Raw genomic sequence first — 18,489 nt, forward strand, 5'->3', positions numbered from 1 at the left:
GAAATAGATATATATGAGCAAGAAGATCGAATCCAGTTTGCAGCCGGCTATGAGAATAAGCTCTTTGAGCAAAGTTGTAAGACTTTTCCTCACAACACATACGTACACACGGTACACACACAGTTTCACTACTCAAACTCTCTCTCACACATAGACAATACCTATGTCTTTTGTTTGTCTCCTGTCCTCTCTATAATACACCATATCATCCTCCTTTATTTTCGCACCAACAAATCAAGCATGGATTCCAAGATCGCGAGCGACGAAGATCCAACGGCGGAGGGGTTGGGGCGGTCCTACGAGTGTGTGTTCTGCAAGAGAGGGTTCACTACGGCGCAGGCCTTGGGGGGACACATGAATATTCATCGCAAGGAGAGAGCCAACAAGACCAGGCCCAGTTCCGCTCCTAATTTCACTACTACTACTACAACATCAACCAACGCAGATACTATTGACCATGCCACTAGTCTCAGATCGTACCCTGCAATTCATCAAAGCTATTATTCAACGGCTCCTGATCATGATGATCACCACCTAGATCATCCTCACCATCATGTCAACTACAGAACCTATATTCCAGCACCAACATCGGTCGTGGGACCCCCACATGCACTACACCCTAGTGATGATCATGAGGAGGAGGACTTGTACAGTGCAAGAAACTATCCAAGGCTTGATCATCAGAGTCTGTTTACGGACGGCCAGGATTGGAGATCAGGGAGTAGTCTCAGTCTGGCAATTGGGCCATCATCGCAATATGTAGATGATCATCATCATCCTAACAAACAAATTCAACTGGCTAAAAGTGCAAGCTGCACTCAATTAGGGGATGCTCATGAATTGGATTTGGAGCTTCGACTCGGTCATGATCCATAGTTTTTATTTTTTATCAAGGATTATTCATGGTTTGAGAGCATAATTAATTATATATATATATATATGTATACTACTTTTTGTTAATTTGTTTTACAGTTCTGATCAATTCTCTACATTTTCAATTCCATGTTTCTTAATTTTGTGGGAAATTAAGAAGAAACAAGTGTTATTAATTAGAATATGTTTTCAAGCCTATTTCTTCTTGTGGCAATTTTACTAGCTAGGATATAAAGGCTGCAGGCAGAGGAGAAGCTAGCAAATATATGTTTCCAATTAAGAAAGGTATTTCGCTTCTTCCATATATATCTACACACCTAGCCCTAATTTTTGTTAAGGTTCTCATCATCTCATGTGAGATCGATGTCAATTTTCTTTTGTATGCCTTCTTCTGCCTCTATTTTATTCCTCACCCCCTCTTCTTTTTTCTTTTTCTTTTTTCAATACCCCAATTATTTTCTCTTATAAATAAACTTGCTCACATTTTCTTGTATGGAGGAATTTAAATTTCTAGTTAACCAGAAACAAATTGTAGTATATATAAATTATAATATTGCTATTTTTCTTTTCATGCTGAATTTGAGTACGTGGTAGATTTTGCTATATAAATTACATATTCACCGGTGAGTACTTATATGTATGTGTGTGTGTGTGTGTGTTTTTTTTTTTCTATAAGAAATGGAATTAATCACACAGGGAGAATATTAACATGTTAAAATTTGTCTAGCTAGTTTGTCTATATGTAAGCTAGCCAGTAGCTAGCTAGCTTAGTTATTACGTACTTTTATCGCTGCGCTATATATTAAAGAGTAACCAATTATATGTGTGAGTGCATGCAGTTTATAGACATCTTGGGTGGATAATAAAAGGAGGGCAAAATTCCAAACTGATCATTTCAAATTTGGTAAGTCAATATAGTATATCACTTTGTTTACAGTACTTACTTACCTAAAGAATGATATGGCCATGCATATATATATATATATATATATATATATATCAGCATAAATTTCTAATTATTGATTAAGGTTTTTCTTCTGGGATTTTACTATCACTCTCCTGCACACACTAGCTAATTAATTAGTTTGGTCGATCATAATTGAAGGTTGTGAATGGCAGTCTTGAGAACTAGGCAGTACTATTTAGATTATGGAATAGAATGCATAGTTAAGATATTTATTCACTTCAATAGCATTATTTCTTAAGCTCCAATACCGTATGATATAAAAGGGAAAACAAGATATATATACTATGTTCCTCTTGTATATAAGTTAGAAAAGAAATCAGCATTGTCTTCATCTTATAAAAAGCCTATGCACGCATGAATTATTACTGATAATAAAGTTTTACAAAACAAAAATTAATGCCATTAATTTATTTTGTGAAGTAAACTGCATGCAATTTATTAATAAGCTTCAAAGTTGGTTAAAATTGACCGAGGATGTTGTGGCTTTAAGTGATGCATGTTATATATAAAAACTTTATAAAATGCAAAATGAGTTATTCAGTGTCTCTATAATACATGATAAAATCATAGCTCGAGCTCATTCACTTAGATTAATATGCATGGTATCATAGCTTGAGCTCATTCACTTAGATTAATATGCATGGGATCATAGCTCGAGCTCATAAAATCAACATTAATGAGAGATCTGTTTTTTAATTTGTTCGATCATCTGAATATATATTCATTAATGAGCTAGAGATCTTATATAGATTGGAGTTTTGTGTGATCGATCATGATCGAGGTGGAGCTGCTGGTGACCCTGCCGTACGTACTTATTCTTTTTCGTGCATTTGGATATTTTAATTATGATCTTTAAATATATATATATAGCTTATTAATTTCTGGAAAATATCTTTATTTGAACTAATTACCATGCTAAAGTTGCTGCAAACCCAAGTTTCTATGGCTGATGTTCCTATAGCTGCTATATACATATAACTAGAATGTGACGCAGCGTAGGTGATGAATCACAACACACACACACACACAAATTCTTTAGATTGAGAATACCAAAAACAAAACTTGTTGACTTGAAGATTACCAAGTTGATAGAGGATTTAGAGAAAAGTCTCTATTTTCATTAATCTTCCAAAAATTGAGATTACAGCTGGTAAAAGATGTTTAAATACCACCAAACCCTAGGTAACTCCCAAAAGGACATAAATGGTACGTTCAATGGCCAAATTAAATACTGAAAACAATAAAAGACAATTAAAATGTCCAAAAATTTGAAAAAACTTTATTGTGATTTTGGCCTAGCAAACGGCCTTATTTGGCCAAAATTCGCCTTGGCAATGACTTGGATCCGCCTCATCGTTCCCTTTCCGAAAATGTATTGTACACAAAAATCGGATACCGGGACCCTAATGGCCAGATTTGAACCTATCACTTCGGAGCCAATCATCATACGTGATGCGCGCTACATCATAATGTTGCAACTATATATATATTGGAAGCTGAGTATTAAACTATATACTACAACTAGTTGTACACACACATATATATATTTTATAAAAGAGAAACCAGACTTGACCCAAGGAATTTGGAAGAATTTTATGCATGCAGGCCTTAGGAGTAGGGATGGGATTTTATGCCGAAAATTACCGACAATCGACCGAGCATTATACCGAAAAATACCGAACTAGCCGGTTACCGATACCGATACTCGGTTTTCATACCGATACCGATGATTTAGGTAACGGTACCGGTTCACAAAACCCGGTACCGACGGTATACTGATACCGACCGTATATTAATATAATTAAAATAATTTATTTTTATACATTTCTATACTATATCGATATACCCTAAATAAAAAAATACTAAAATACTAAATACCTTGCTATATAATTTCTAATTTTATATAATACATTTCTAATTTTCTATAATTTATATAAAACATATATAAATTTATAAACCCTATAACTTATTAACTTATATGTTTTTTAATTTATATAATACATTTCTATATACAAACTAATTAAAAATATCCTAAAGCCTAATATTATACTAAATTATAAACCCTATATAGTATATGTATATGATATCTCTTACTAAATTACTAATTTCTATACCCTAATAGTCTAATACTATAAATTTATACTTCATAGATTCATAGTTGGTAACTTAGAGTTTGGTATATGGTATATAGTATAATACTATAATATGGTATAATATGGTATAGTATAGTATAATATGATAATATTAGTAATTTAATTAGTATATTGTATAATATGATATAATATAGTAACATATGGTATAATATATTAATATCAATATGGACTATGGAGTTATGGACTATTTATGATTTATGTAATTACCTCAATCATAAATGTATAATATGGTATAATATATTATTATTAGTATATGGTATTAGTCATTTAGCCTAAAAGCCCTATTAGGTAATATACTAATATAGTATACTAATATACTAATAATGTAATATACTAATATAGTATATACTAAATAGTAAATAGTAAATAATTTATAGTTATATAACTTATATTATATACTATTTACTAAATAGTATATAGTATTTACTAATATACTATAAAAGTATAAAGTAGTAAAGTAATATAGACTATATAGTATTAACTATTAAGTATATACTATATACATTAATACATTATAGAAGTATAGAGTATAGGTTATACTGCTATAGTGCTATACCCTAAGGTTTAGGATATAATTAATGATATAAATTAAAAAATATATAAACTATTAAGTATTAACTATATACTATACAAATTTAAAAAACATATAAATTATAGGGTTTAGTATTTATAAGTTATAAGTTATAAATTTATAGTATATACTATATAGTAGGTTAGTAACTAGTAACTAGTTAACTACTAACTATAAGTATAAACTATAAACTATATACTATATACTATAAATTTAAAAACATATGTAATAAAAATAAAAAACTTCAAACCCCAACCAAACCCCAATTGAAATTTGACCCCAAAAAACCCTAAACCCCAAAGTCCAAACCCCATACGAAACCCAAAATACCCTAATCCTATTATTCATAAATTCCTAATTTCATAATGTCTAAAATCTAAATAATAAATGAATTTAAAAAAAAAAAAACCACTTAAACAAAATTCAAAACTCAAAACAACATATATTTTTTTTTGTTTCACTTTCAAAGTCTCACTCTCGAAGTCTCTCTCTCCTCCTTCTCGCGACACCCTCTCTCCTTAGTCCGGCGTGACGCCGGCGAGACCACCACCAAACTCTCCCTTTCTTCCTCCTCTCCCTCCCCATGGCCTTCTCTCTCCCAGATCTCTTCTCTCTCTTCTCTCTCCCCCCTCCCCGATCACCTCTCTCTTCGATCTGCCGCCCTCCGGCAACGGCTGGTGACGAGGCCGAGCTCATCATGCTCGACTACTCGCCTCCTCCTTCCCTCTCTCCCTTTGGTCTCCGCCCACTCGAAACCCCCTCTGTCTCGCCGCCTCCCTTTGGTTTGCATTTCTGGGTTTTGCTGCTAGTGGGTTTGCCGAGTACCATTCTGACACCGCCTAGCTCCGACCAATGCCGAATGCATCCGATTCCGACTACCGTCGGCACGGTATCGGGGTCCAAAATCCTCCCTCCGCTCCTTCTCGATCGGAAGTCGGTATGTGAGTTTCGGTACGGTTACCGTGCCGAACCCACCCCTACTTAGGAGTACTAATGGAGTGGTTCATGCATCATGACAATATCGAATGGCCTTAATTGACCTGGTCTTTATTCTTTAATTAACTACCACCACAACAACACACACATGTACATTTAAACAGTCCTGAGCCTGCAGAGGACTTAATTATAATTAGTATTGAGTACCACTCTTGGCTCTTGCTCACTTGCTTGACCTGCCTGATTAATCATCCAACTTATAATTAATTAATTTACTAGTTTAAGTAATTATCTTTTTTCTCGCTCAGTTGCAAGAAGTACTCAAATTTTCCAAACAGTTGTTGTGAAGCGTGCAAGGACTATTTGCCGGGCTTCCAAAATAAACTCGTTTCTGACTAATTGAGCCTAATTTGCTTTGGGCCAATCGGCTTACCTGGCCCAAAACCTTCCACGTGACCAACACTTCCCCATGTGGACTTCAAGACTTCTCTATAATCTGATTGAGAATGAAGTCCAATTCTGACTCAAACTGAAAAATCCATCATAATGATTTAAGTATGTACATTTATAGCCAAGTAAATTCAAGATTATTAAAATCAGAAATATTTTAACCATAACTATTATGTTTATTTGAGACCCCAAAAAAAAAAAAAAATGAGAACGTTGGGCTGCAGCTGTAGCTTTATTTAATTTGTATTGCGTTTATTTGTAGTTAGTTTTGCTGCCTCTCTGCAAAATGGAACCACGCACAAACAGAAATAACATGCTCTGGTTTGCTTTGGTCAGCCTTGCAATTTTGATATAATCCCACATTTGGCAATGCCATACGCTATGTATGTTCATCACTCTCAATAAGTAGAGAGGATGCTAAAGATGCTCAGTATACATAGCTCCTCCCAGTAAAGAGGGCCCGGGTTCCTGTGTTCATTGCTGTTTGTTTCAATTACTTCTTCCATTCAGGTTGTTCTGTACCATGTTTTAAAGAATACTGCTAATAGCTCATATATAACTCAGTGATTTGGTTGAGGTAGACTCTCCGAGACAAAGCTTTACAAGCTTAATTTAGCTCTGCAGCTAAACATAACTAGAAAAATCAATAACCTTTGCCTGTACAAGTCAGACAACCTTACCAAAGAAGGGGCACATCCTAACTGAATAGTACTAGCAGGGCCGGCATCATATGATGTGCGCCGGGGGTGCGAGCCCAAGTCTTTTTTTTCTTCAATATACGCCGAAACTTCTCGTTTAAATTTTGTTGAGCAGTCGTCCGTTGATTGAAAGGGGATTGGAGCCTGAGGAGAATTCGAGTGAAAGCAGCAACCAGATCCAGTGGATCTGCCGGTAGTTACTGAGATGTTTCACCGGGGTAAAACTATCTGTGTCGGGTGTGGGAGGGAAGAAGAGTTCGTATGTTGTCGAGTGGTTGATGGGTTGATGAAACGGCAAATAACCATCTGCTACAAACTCCAGGCATTCAACTCCTATTTGATGCATTTTAAACATTTTTACATAAACATACCAGAATATCTTACAAACACAAGGTAACCATTGTTTACAGTGAAAAGCAAGTGTCTTCCTTCCATATTCAACTCAAAACTAGTGGCTGTATCAATCCATCATGGATCAGTTACCTAGTGAGATAGTATATAACTAGGAAAACGACCACAAATGATGCCACTAGTGTAAACATTCTCTGGCTTGACTTGGTCTCAAAAACCTGAACAAAATGAAACCCTATGAATCAGAAGGGGACCCTTGGAAGGATAAATGAAGAAACACCCCTATAATTTTGAAAAAGGAAAGGATAAATTTGGAAAGGAGTTCAGTGACAGATATCTAGCGTACATACCATCTTGAACTTGTCCATTGTACCGGATAGCACTCCCCTTGATGAATCCATATCATTGCCCTAAATTAGGCAATGTACATTATGATTAGATAACATATAAACAATGTAAACTATAGAGAGAAGGATATCTTAGCTGCAGCATACATACCATTCGGTCCAGCATGTGATTATGACTCTCCACCTCCTCATTTATATCACCTGACAACTGTTGAAAAGAAATGGATTAGTATTTGGTTTTTTCTGTTTGATCTAGGATTAGTATTTGATTGGGAATTCAGGAGACACTAAAGCCTATGGGAGTTTAAGTCTAGAAGTACAGAACATCAACGGGTATTATATTTCTCTTACAATAATTTGTCAACCCTAGCTTATAACTTCACATAAAAAACTACAGTTTTACCACTAGTGGATTTTGTCAAACATTAAGTTCAAGAGGTGATGTTTTGCTAACATGGAAAAAAAAAGACCAATGAATCTTTCAATCCCTCATTCCAATTAGAAGGATTTCATTGTTGCTTTATTTGTTTTGCCAATAAGGAAAAGGTAAACATCAAGAATTTATACAAGAAAATTTTAACCAAGAACCATACTACAAAATTCAAAAGCTACATTTGCCTCCTCAACCTATTCAAACATTTGAGCAAAGCATGGATTGATTAGACAACAATACAAAATCTTATTGATATTGTAACCCAACAATCATATATATCGAAGCTAGTCAGGAACCACCACAATCACAATTGCAAAACTTGCAAGTTTCCAGGCATTAAAACACAAGGGAAAGGAGGGGGGAGGGGGACAAGGAGGTGGCTTACTCTCTTGAGTAAAAGGACTCTATCTTGCAATCCTTCCACTGCCCTTTCATTATCATGTTCATCAATTTCATGGGAGTAGGAAGATGTGGCCCTAATGCCACCTTCTTCAATGCCATCAAACAGAGCAACTTTGTTGCCACGGAAGTCCCTGCACATAATTAGATTTCATGATATTGTTAGAATGATCAGCAAACACACCATTAACAACATAAATTTCCGTCAAATGAAACATGGGAAGAATCCGCTAAAATTGACAAAATGTTCAATGACGAGAACAATATGTTCATATCAGATGTTTATCTTTCCAGCCTTGCAGTCAAGACACTATGCAAATAAAATGGGATTAATCAATACAAAAAAGTTCAAATCTTGTAGGCATCAAAACAAAATGCTATATTGGTCTTAAAAGGTGATGAATTGTTTATGGGAAAAGTTCAAATAAATGGAATCTGTTTGACCTTAGAATTACAGTCATGACCTTATATAACTTTATTATGCTCAAAATTAGTTCAAATTGCACAAGTTTTGAAGGATTAGATGATCTAAAGCTCATTTTTTGTGGGAAAGAATAGAAAATATTTCATTTTTTATGGTGAAAAGGTGATTAAATTGTCATTTCCTAAACAAATTCCTATAAGGTCCAACTACAGGGGATATAGTGAAATTTACCCTTGTCTATTCCTTATTTCCAAGAAAAAATGTGTGGTCATGGATCTCATAAATGCATTATGAGTACATGTACCGGTACAAGCAGCATTGCACAAAATATGAGCATCAGTAATCAAAGAGACATTTACAGTATCCATCAAATCCTTTTCTCATCAAATTATTGTTAAACACATCCCAATGTTTTTTGATGTCCCACATGAGCTCTTACTCGTATATAAATCTTTTGTTAGTTTTGTAAAATAGCAAGCAATCGTACTTGAAATGGTCCAAAACATAATTCAATAAAAGAACTGACTAACCCAGAAAACAAACAATTTGTTTGGATAACATTTGCATTGATATAAGTATCAATTGGAATAGAAGATTAGGTAACACCTAATCCAAATGGGTTTTCAAGTTTACTAATCAAACAACAAAACGAAGTCGAATTCTCTCTGTTTATCTCTCAGTCAGTACTTAGTACACACAACAAACAACACCAAGGCATAGCAAAAACCATACGTTATGCACAGATCTAAATAGGAATTTACAATTTACGTAACAGAATCAGGTAAATATGTTTCAGAATGTTCGAGAACAAAGAAAATAAAATTGTTAAAAGACCAAATCAATCCGATTCGCATCGATATCGTAAATGAGCTAACCTTCGAGCATTCATGGCTCACAAGAACCAGAACAATTCAATCCAGTCGCTGCTTCTTTGATCTTCAAATTTGAGCACTGTAGCCAATTTGAATTTTTCAAAAAATAAAAATAAAAAACTTATTTGGAACCGAAAATAAAAAAATATAATAGAAGTGGATGAAATGAGCGATGAGGATTTTCCGATATGACAACTCAGATCTGAGAGAGATTGGGAGCGAAGAAACGTTACCGTTTCGAGGGAAGCCCAGGATTTTCCGAGCAGAGGAAGAAGAAAGAGGGGAAACGGGGAGTGACTTCTCTCGCTGGGATTTATATTCTGATTTCTGAGTGAGACTGATCTTGCGGGGGAAGGAAAAATTTTACGCTTGTGGGTCCCACGGGATGAGTTATATATCATTGGGATAAGAATTGAAGTGCTTTTACTGTGTTGAGGGTGTTGTTACCATTGTGCGTAAAATGAATTTTACCTTTTAGCTAATTTCTGGTCTTTTAGGCAAATCCTTTGTGATGTCATGTGGAGTTGACTTTTGATTTTACTGTTATGAGTTTAACTTGTCGCTTATATGATTGTAGACAATAGGTCTTATGTTTATCTGCGAGCCTCAGTCACTTACGTGTCTCTGAGTTCGTTTCTGGTGTATACACCTATAACATAGAAATGGAATAAAGTTAAGTAATGTTAGCTATTCAACCCCCAAAAAAAAAAGGAATGTTAGCTAATTTCTATAATTATGAAATTTTAAAAGATTCTAATTAAACTGATAGAATTTGGAAGAATCTTATTTGTCTAATCTAATTAAGAATAATAAAATTTAAATGCAATAAGTATTGTATAGTGGTGATGGTGGTGGTGGCAATAACAATGAAAACAATAATGAGAATGATAATGGAAACAATTTGTATGAAAAATATTGAACGTCCAACTTGCCTAAGGCACCAAATTACATCAATTTTGTTTTTGATTCATACCAACTTTGTCAATATTTACGTCAGTTTTTATTGTGAGATGGAGAGGGAGAAAAATGAGAGAAGAAAAAGAAAAAATAGGAAAGAGAGTGCAGAAAGAGTGGAGGAATAGAGGGAGGTGGCCGATGATGAGGCTGGTGGTGGGCCGGTGGGGTTGTTTTTTTCTTAATTATTTAAGGGTAAAAATATCAAAAATTATAAAAAATGTCATTGACTAAAAAGGGCGGTAAAAATGTGGGGTTTTAAGGATAAAACTTTTATGTGGGGGTTTTGAAAAGAAAATTGTTGGTTTTTATAGAATCCCCATCTTTTTACTGTTGGGTTGGGTTGGTTTGGGCCGGGTTGCTGTTTTTGAGACGGATACAGCTCCGGATATAAAACATGTAAAAAGCGAAAAAAAGGTGGGAACTGAATTCTGCATCGTCTTCTTCAATATGAGCATCCGATTCTGCTCAGACTGAGAGAGACAAACAAACCCTAACCCTTCAAAGGTAGGGCTCGTTGGTACCCTCATAGCAGAAGCCACCGTCTAGCTCACCACTCACGTCGCAAATTCATGGGTTCGTTAAACGACGACGACGGCACCACCACTAGCTTCGAGTCCTCACCCGAGATGGTGAAATTTCTCTGCGACCGATTGCTCGACCCGACCCAGCCCATATCGGAGCGCTTCAGAGCCTTGTTCTCTCTCCGCAACCTTAAAGGTCCTGACCCTCGCAACGCCCTAATTACCGGTTCGTTCACTTCGATTTTACTTCATGCCTTGAATTCACGAAGTGTTCATATTTTTCAATTTCTATCAAAGGTTACTTTTTTAATGTTTAATTAGAAATTTGGGTGTACTTCTTTTGACTTTAAAATCAAAACTCAATATCTTTCTCTTTGAGCTAAACCAGAAGTTTGAATGAACATTACTGACTAATTAGCACCTGTGCTTGCATTACAATTATGAATGTTAAGAAGTGGATTGGAAGTAACATGCTATATGTTATTGTTTTTATTCTTTTTTCTGGGTTCAAAAGTATTATCTGGATGTTACTTGTGAGGTTTTTCCTTCCTTGGTCTACTGCTATATTAATATATGCAATGATGATTAGTGTTGTTCTAACTGTGCTATGGACATGTATTTCGTTCTGCAGCAACAAGGGATTCTTCAAATTTGTTGGCACATGAGGCTGCATTTGCATTGGGTCAAATGCAAGATGCGGATGCAATCCCTGCTTTGGTAGCGGTTCTCAATGACCTCTCTTTGCACCCCATTGTTCGTCATGAGGTGGGTTCATATCACCTTAATATACTTATATTTCTCATCTTCACGTAACATGTCTTATTCTTCGTATTGCATTTTTGTAGGCAGCAGAAGCTCTTGGTGCAATTGGTTTAGAGAGCAATGTTCCTCTGTTGAAGAATAGTCTGGCTTTAGATCCAGCTCAGGAGGTAAAAGAAACTTGTGAATTGGCCCTTAACCGAATTGAGCAATTGAAGGATGCCAGTAGTCAATCCATGGATGAAAAATCACCTTTTATGTCAGTTGATCCGGCTGCACCGGCTACTTCTGGTTCTTCTGTAAATCAACTAAGGTTTGTCTGGTTATCATTTATGGCTTAAATTTTGTACCACACAATGATAGTTTTCTAAATTTCTGACTTGTATTAATCATTTTAAGGGAAGTTCTTCTGGATGAAAAGAAAAGTATGTATGAGCGGTATGCTGCTCTCTTTGCTCTTCGAAATCATGGTGGAGATGAAGCTGTTACTGCTATAATTGATTCTTTGGGTTCAGGAAGTGCTCTTTTGCGTCATGAGGTTTGTTTATTATCTAATCTAACTGAGAGATTTTAAATTTAGACCATTCTTTTTCGCTTTATTTAAATGGATCTTTGACAAGTCTCTATTTGATATGTTAAATTTGCACAAGGATGCTTTAAAGGCTAATGTATCTAATTGCTTTTAGAGCATGAACAACATGCTTTAAAGGCTATTACTATTTTTTTTTAAGGTTCCTTTCCATTCAGTAGAATATTATCCTTGTGACATGCTTTGGTATTGTCGGTAACATTTTAATATAATAATGAAGTGATTTGTTGTCAGGTCATGGTGATTTTTTACTTAAATGTTCATTTTAAAAGGGTCTTTCTTGTTTTGTCTGATGTAGATTTGTTTTCACAAGTAGGTGTCTTTTCGCCTTCATATTTTTTTGGAACTGGTTTTCAGGTTGCTTATGTGTTGGGTCAATTGCAAAACAAAGCTGCTTCAGCTGCTCTTTCCAACATACTTAAGGATAGAAATGAGCATCCAATGGTCAGACATGAAGCTGCTGAAGCTCTTGGTTCCATTGCCGGTATGACTGCCTGATATTATCTAATCATGTTCTACAAAATATCTATCTATCTATATAGTGGTAATAGATTGGCAAATTTTCTGCTATGTGTGCCTGTAATATGAGGTGGCTGGTATTCCTCTGTCAGTGGTTCACTGTTGAAGCCCTTTTTTAATAATCTACTTGATATGGCATTGTTAAATAGCATCTGATTTGGGTTATTTAATTGAGTTACTTCTTTGTGTGCAGATGACCAAAGTGTATCACTTCTTGAGGAATTCGCAACAGATCCCGAGCCTATCGTGTCACAAAGTTGTGAAGTTGCTCTAAGCATGCTGGAATTTGAAAGATCAGGAAAATCCTTTGAGGTATGCATATCAAAACATGATTTGAAAACAATCAAACTTTAGATTTAGCATATATCATCAGGAAAATGACTGAAGTCTATGTGTTATATGCAGTACCTCTTCATGCGAGCTCCTCTAGTGCAATAGATAATAACAGTTGGTTTCCGTCATCGACGCCTTTGGTCCATACGCAAAATATTTGAAGCTCCAATATGTGGACAGTTAATCCAGGAAGTACAAGCATGAAGTTGGGGAAAGGGAAGAAACAGAGTCTTTTGCTTTGCTTGTCTAAATTAACCTGTATTATTAGACCCAAAAAATTGACCTGTATTTTTTTATTGCCATGGCTATTCAAATATATGGCTACAGTTGTTAATCAATGATGATTGGCAACATGGAATTGAATACAACCTACATGATCATGAACAAGTTTGTATAAGGATATAGACTGCGAATTCATAATTCATATGCCACCAATTTTGGATAAAAAATGGGTTAATTACCCTTTTGCATTCTAGGGGTCTATGAGTCTATCTTAGTTGATGTACTCTTTTATCTTTTCAATTTTTTAAATATCACTTTAACTTTCCAAAATTTTGAATGCCAACCCTTTCCGCGATGGAAAATTAACAAGATTGGGATCCATTCTCTGCTCAAATGACACGTTAAAAAGTGGAAAAATCAATTAAAATTGTTAAAATAATTTGGAATAAAATAAAAATAAAAACGTTATGTTAAAAATACAAAGTGAAATTGACAAAAAACCAAAAGAAGTGGAATTGGCGCCGCCCAGAAACAAGTAATTGGCAGCATCGTCTTCACTCCAGAGTCTGAGGCTTTAACTCATCAAGCTTTAGCTTCTCCTCTGCCGCCCTCTGCTTTGGCTCTGTCATTCTCACCCTCCAGCTCTCCAACCTCCACAACTCACCAGATGATCATGTTAATGTTACTCGTGACTTAATACTAGTCCTCTCTCTCTCTCTCTCTCTCTCTCTCTCTCTCTCAAAGTTTCAGGTTACGCCTTTGGACACCCGAGGTCTGGGTCTGGTGGGTATGTCTCATTCATGGATTCGTTCACTTTCAGCTCGGAAGCAGAAGCTTGGTTTTGGTCTCCTCCACAATCCGCTTAAGAGTTCCACCAACTCAATCCCCAACTTGTTGTTCATAGAAAGACATAGACACCCAATTAAATTTGGTTTAAATCGCAGTGCAAAACCATCTCTGGGTTTGGGTTGGGATCGAACTCACTACAGCTCAATCTCAATCTTGCATCTTTGTATCCTTCAACTTCAGGCTACAGGGCAATTTTGCACCCTACCCAGTTGTGAACTCTCTGATTCTGATATTTGTAATGATGCAAGTGGTCATTTGGAGGCTGATGACGAAGTCACAACCAAGAAAGTTAGGGCCATGTACCAAAAACCAGTGGATTTCACCAAAGTGAACAAGAATCTGCTTCCCACTGTAATTCTTATTGGGCGCCCAAATGTGGGCAAGTCCGCCTTGTTTAATCGGTCAGTTTTTGTTCCTTCTACATGCCCTTTTTAGTTTGAGGTTAGTATTATTCTATGTCAATGTGCATCTGACTTAAATTTTGTTACTTTATTTTTGTGGGGTTCTTTTTAGTTTAATCCGGAGGAGGGAGGCTCTTGTCTACAACACACCGGATGATCATGTTACTCGTGACATAAGAGAAGGCATTGCCAAATTGGGTGATCTACGGTTTCGAGTATTGGACTCGGCTGGCTTAGAAACCGCAGCAACTTCAGGCTCTATTCTTGACAGAACAGCTGGGATGACGAAAAATGTTCTCGCAAGGTCTCAGTTTGCGGTTTTCCTAATAGATGTGAGGTTAGTTACAGGGATTCTAGCTGCATGTTCTTACTTGTTTAAAAATAATCACAATGTGGTTTCAGTTTCGGAAATCAAATGATGAGTGTGTGTGTGTGTGTGTGTTATCTTGTGACTAGAGCTGGACTGCACCCCCTTGATCTGGAGGTTGGGAGGTGGTTGCGCAAAAATGCACCTGGAATCAATCTTGTTGTTGCTATGAACAAATCTGAATCACTTTTGGATGGGAGCGGCTCTCTTGTTGCGGCAGCTGCTGAAACTTATAAGTTAGGATTTGGTGACCCTATTGCTATATCAGCTGAAACTGGACTGGGTATGCAAGATCTTTATGGGACTTTGAAGCCTGTTCTTGAGGAATATATGCTCCAAGTCTTGAACAGTAAGAAAACCTATCCATTTGTTCTTTCAATAAAATACTGCTTTCTTGGTGAAGTGGTCAATTATAATGTCATCCTCAATTACTAACCCCACTTTTGCTTCTTTCCTGAAATCTAGATGAAGGTACTGAGGAGAGTTATTTTGGTGAGGACGAGGTTGAGGAGAGTAAGTTGTCATTACAGTTAGCAATTGTAGGAAGACCAAACGTTGGGAAGTCGACCTTGCTGAATACATTGTTACAAGAAGAACGTGTGCTGGTGGGTCCGGAAGCTGGTTTGACAAGAGATTCAATTAGAGCTCAATTTGAATTTCAAGGGAGAACTATATACCTGGTAAATATTATCTTTATTTGTTTGGTGTTTTTTATTCCGTCACATAATATCCTTGCACCATTCCTCATCTTCCAAATTATCTGGAGAACTATAATGCTTAGTGGTATCTCAATTCTCAAAACACAGGTTAACTGTTTATATTCTAATTATACACTACTTGTACTCCTTAATATGCTCATGACATGCTAGCCTTGTCCTATCTCTGTCAAAGTTTCCGTCCTCAACCCCAGCTTTTATAGTATATATCAATTTCTTTATGCTCTTAGCTTCATTCACAAATGCAGGAATCTTTCTTTGGGAGTTGGGAAGGGGGTTAATTTCGTGTCAGTAGAATTTCCTCCTTGAAATGGTAGTCACTAGGAACTCTTCTTTGCTAATGCAGAGCTGGAGTGACATTATTAGATTTCATAGCTTTTCCATTTCTTGGCTAGATAAATCAATAAGAAGTGCTTTAAGGATTGAGTGAATTTCAAAGTCTTTTTAGTAGTACTTTCTAAATTCAATTATATAATTCTGCATATGTATTTTTTAAGTAACTTTTCATATTTCATGTACTTTGATTTTATTGTGGCTTCCTATTCAGGTTGACACTGCAGGTTGGTTGCAGAGAACAAAGCAGGAGAAAGGACCAGCATCCTTGAGCATTGTGCAGTCAAGGAAGAGTCTAATGAGAGCTCATGTAATTGTTTTGGTCCTTGATGCAGAAGAGGTGTGTCACAGAACATGTTTTCTTCTTTTACAACAATTTGATAGTTTGTGATATGTTTAGATTTATACAATGAAAATGGTAAAATTATCTAAGGTGGAGAAAAGGTCTCAGGTGTGTACAGTGTGTTGTCTAATAAGGTGAAACGTGGCATTTAACGCGCACAGTTCTACCTATTGACAATTATATATTTTTTGATTTGGAGAGGAGTAAAACTCAAGGGTTAATTATACTGCTTACAGTAGTTTAATGCTTTTGATTCTATGTAAATATTCCCTATTAGAAAAAAGTGCAATGAAATCGATCAATGCATTACTGCATGGAAGCAAGTATGCCCAATGATGGTTATTTGCCATGGAGGATGCAGATACTATTAAATTTGACCGAAGAGCATTTTAAACCTCTAAACTTGGTATAGAGATTTCTAAAGGGCATGATGCTCTTTAGTCTTTATGAATATTTAAAAAAAAAAAAAAAAAACACTAGCTGACTATATTGTAATGATATTAGTCATATATGCCCTATTTAATGTTATAACATGTAACTGATTTGTGTTTTCTTCTCTATATTTGATGGATTCCCTTTCTTTTTTTTTTGGCAACATTATGTACAATGATCAGATTGCAAATGCTAGAAGAAGCATGAAGCATGATGAAGTAGTTATAGCTAGACGGGCAGTTGAAGAAGGGCGTGGTTTGGTTGTGGTTGTGAACAAGATGGATCTATTAAGAGGAAAGGAATTACATGACAAGGTCATGGAAGCTGTGCCGGAAGAAATTCAGACGGTTATACCCCAGGTATGCCTGTGTAGTATTTTCTTGACATAACTATGTCTAGAATGCTCCATGCTTGTTATTATTTTAATCACTCACGCATTTTTCACATGCTTCTCATTGGCTACCTGAGTAGTATGTGCAATGTTTTTCTGCGTTGATGTTAAAAACAATGCTTTGGCCAACAGGTGACTGGAATACCAGTTGTATTCATATCAGCATTGGAGGGAAGGGGTCAGGCAGCTGTCATGAACCAGGTTATTGATACATATGGAAAATGGTGTTCAAGATTGTCCACAGCTCGCCTTAACCGTTGGTTGCGTAAGGTCAGTTGAAGACACCTTTTGTGTTCCCTCTATCCAACCTCTAAAAGTAATTAATATTTGGAAATAACACTCTCTCCATCTTTTCCTGTGTTTGATCAGGTTATGAGCAGGCATTCTTGGAAAGATCAGGCTGCTCAACCCAAGGTTAAGTACTTCACGCAGGTGAAGGCCCGACCACCCACCTTTGTTGCCTTTGTGAGCGGGAAGACAGAGCTCTCGGAGACAGAAATCAGGTTCTTAAAAAAGTCTTTGAAGGAAGACTTTGATTTGGGTGGAATTCCGATCAGGATCATGCCGAGGTCCGTCCCAAAGAGAGATGGCAGTAGCAAGAAGAGCGACCAATTTACAAAAAGAATGCCTGAAAGGATCTTGTCTGACAAGAGAAGTGTGTCTCCTGTTTGAATAACAGTTTTAACTCTTCACTAGAGGACTGCTGTTGTCCTCTTTAATCACTTTTAATCTCAGTAATGCTGAGATTATGTAAATATCCAGTAGTTACAATTTTGAGCTTCTTTATTGCATGATATATGTAATATTTTTCGCTAAAATTATTTTAGTTATGGATTGTGTTTTTTGTATATAACATACAATTCTTAGTCAAGTGACAGCAGACTTAGCAGTAGCACCAGGTATCAGTTTTAAAATTAAGTTAACATTGAAAAAATTGGAAACATAGGGACCATATTGTGAATCCACATAAATATTGGAGTTCCAAGTGTAAGCCTGAGACAAGTTTGACACTTTGACTTGGTTCAACCTTTGTTGCCTTCGCTCAGAAGCTGTTGACCTTTTAACTTTGTTTTGGTTGCTTTTTAACTTTTTTGCTTTGGTTTATTTAACAAAAAAGTAATTAAACGGGTTGCATTTAAAGACGGGTTGCATTGATCTTTAAATCTTGGCCGTTGAACTGATCCAACAGTGAAGCTTCCACAAGACGCTGCTGTGACATTTTAGGGGTTTAAATAATATGGTCGGGTCGGGTTGGAAAGGTAGAGGACAGCAAGCGACAAGGA

General features: G+C 36.1%; 3 protein-coding genes and 1 pseudogene across 5 annotated transcripts; 3 read left to right on the forward strand and 1 right to left on the reverse strand.

The window, feature by feature from the left end:
• Positions 1 to 240: 240 nt before the first annotated feature.
• LOC147275862 (uncharacterized) lies at positions 241 to 6,845 on the forward strand (annotated as a pseudogene).
• Positions 6,846 to 6,955: 110 nt separating this feature from the next.
• On the reverse strand, positions 6,956 to 9,780 carry BS14A (BET1P/SFT1P-like protein 14A). 2 transcript variants are annotated; one of them, XM_086254433.1, is made up of 6 exons: positions 9,708 to 9,780; positions 9,478 to 9,553; positions 8,165 to 8,312; positions 7,498 to 7,554; positions 7,350 to 7,409; positions 6,956 to 7,217 (listed from the first exon to the last, which is right to left on the reverse strand). In XM_086254433.1, the coding sequence occupies exons 2-6, from the start codon at positions 9,489 to 9,491 to the stop codon at positions 7,128 to 7,130; spliced, it is 369 nt and encodes a 122-aa protein (XP_086110559.1). In that variant the 5' UTR covers positions 9,492 to 9,553; positions 9,708 to 9,780; the 3' UTR covers positions 6,956 to 7,127. The 2 variants fall into 2 exon arrangements, with proteins under 2 accessions (XP_086110559.1, XP_086110558.1); XM_086254432.1 differs by lacking the exon at positions 9,708 to 9,780 and having other exon boundaries at positions 9,478 to 9,699.
• A 1,026-nt stretch (positions 9,781 to 10,806) lies between these two features.
• LOC147275864 (ARM repeat superfamily protein) lies at positions 10,807 to 13,600 on the forward strand. Of its 2 annotated transcripts, none has more exons than XM_086254379.1 (7): positions 10,807 to 11,148; positions 11,584 to 11,717; positions 11,798 to 12,024; positions 12,111 to 12,249; positions 12,658 to 12,784; positions 13,013 to 13,131; positions 13,225 to 13,600. In XM_086254379.1, exons 1-7 carry the CDS (start codon positions 11,001 to 11,003, stop codon positions 13,255 to 13,257), a joined length of 927 nt encoding a protein of 308 aa, XP_086110505.1. In that variant the 5' UTR covers positions 10,807 to 11,000; the 3' UTR covers positions 13,258 to 13,600. The 2 variants fall into 2 exon arrangements, with proteins under 2 accessions (XP_086110505.1, XP_086110504.1); XM_086254378.1 differs by having other exon boundaries at positions 10,811 to 11,178; positions 13,225 to 13,598.
• A 291-nt stretch (positions 13,601 to 13,891) lies between these two features.
• On the forward strand, positions 13,892 to 18,097 carry LOC147275865 (GTP-binding protein). Its single transcript, XM_086254127.1, has 8 exons — positions 13,892 to 14,624; positions 14,737 to 14,961; positions 15,081 to 15,340; positions 15,457 to 15,671; positions 16,255 to 16,380; positions 16,998 to 17,174; positions 17,339 to 17,476; positions 17,576 to 18,097. Exons 1-8 carry the CDS (start codon positions 14,164 to 14,166, stop codon positions 17,876 to 17,878), a joined length of 1,905 nt encoding a protein of 634 aa, XP_086110253.1. The 5' UTR covers positions 13,892 to 14,163; the 3' UTR covers positions 17,879 to 18,097.
• The last annotated feature ends 392 nt before the right edge of the window (positions 18,098 to 18,489 follow it).

This window comes from Dryas octopetala, chromosome 8 (genome assembly GCF_963921425.1).
Source record: "Dryas octopetala chromosome 8, drDryOcto1.1, whole genome shotgun sequence".
Taxonomy (NCBI): domain Eukaryota; kingdom Viridiplantae; phylum Streptophyta; class Magnoliopsida; order Rosales; family Rosaceae; genus Dryas; species Dryas octopetala.

Bases quoted from the DNA above. Each gene is read 5' to 3' on its own strand.
- LOC147275865 (XM_086254127.1), top strand. From the start codon at position 14,164: ATGTCTCATTCATGGATTCGTTCACTTTCAGCTCGGAAGCAGAAGCTT. The intron at 15,672-16,254 runs GTAAATATTATC...CTTCCTATTCAG, and splicing joins AAGGGAGAACTATATACCTG to GTTGACACTGCAGGTTGGTT. The intron at 16,381-16,997 runs GTGTGTCACAGA...TACAATGATCAG, and splicing joins TGGTCCTTGATGCAGAAGAG to ATTGCAAATGCTAGAAGAAG.
- BS14A (XM_086254433.1), bottom strand. The intron at 7,555-8,164 runs GTAAGCCACCTC...TCTTTTCAACAG, and splicing joins GAGTCCTTTTACTCAAGAGA to TTGTCAGGTGATATAAATGA. The intron at 7,410-7,497 runs GTATGTATGCTG...TGCCTAATTTAG, and splicing joins ATCACATGCTGGACCGAATG to GGCAATGATATGGATTCATC.
- LOC147275864 (XM_086254378.1), top strand. From the start codon at position 11,001: ATGGGTTCGTTAAACGACGACGACGGCACCACCACTAGCTTCGAGTCC. The intron at 11,179-11,583 runs GTTCGTTCACTT...TTCGTTCTGCAG, and splicing joins TCGCAACGCCCTAATTACCG to CAACAAGGGATTCTTCAAAT. The intron at 12,025-12,110 runs GTTTGTCTGGTT...AATCATTTTAAG, and splicing joins TCTTCTGTAAATCAACTAAG to GGAAGTTCTTCTGGATGAAA.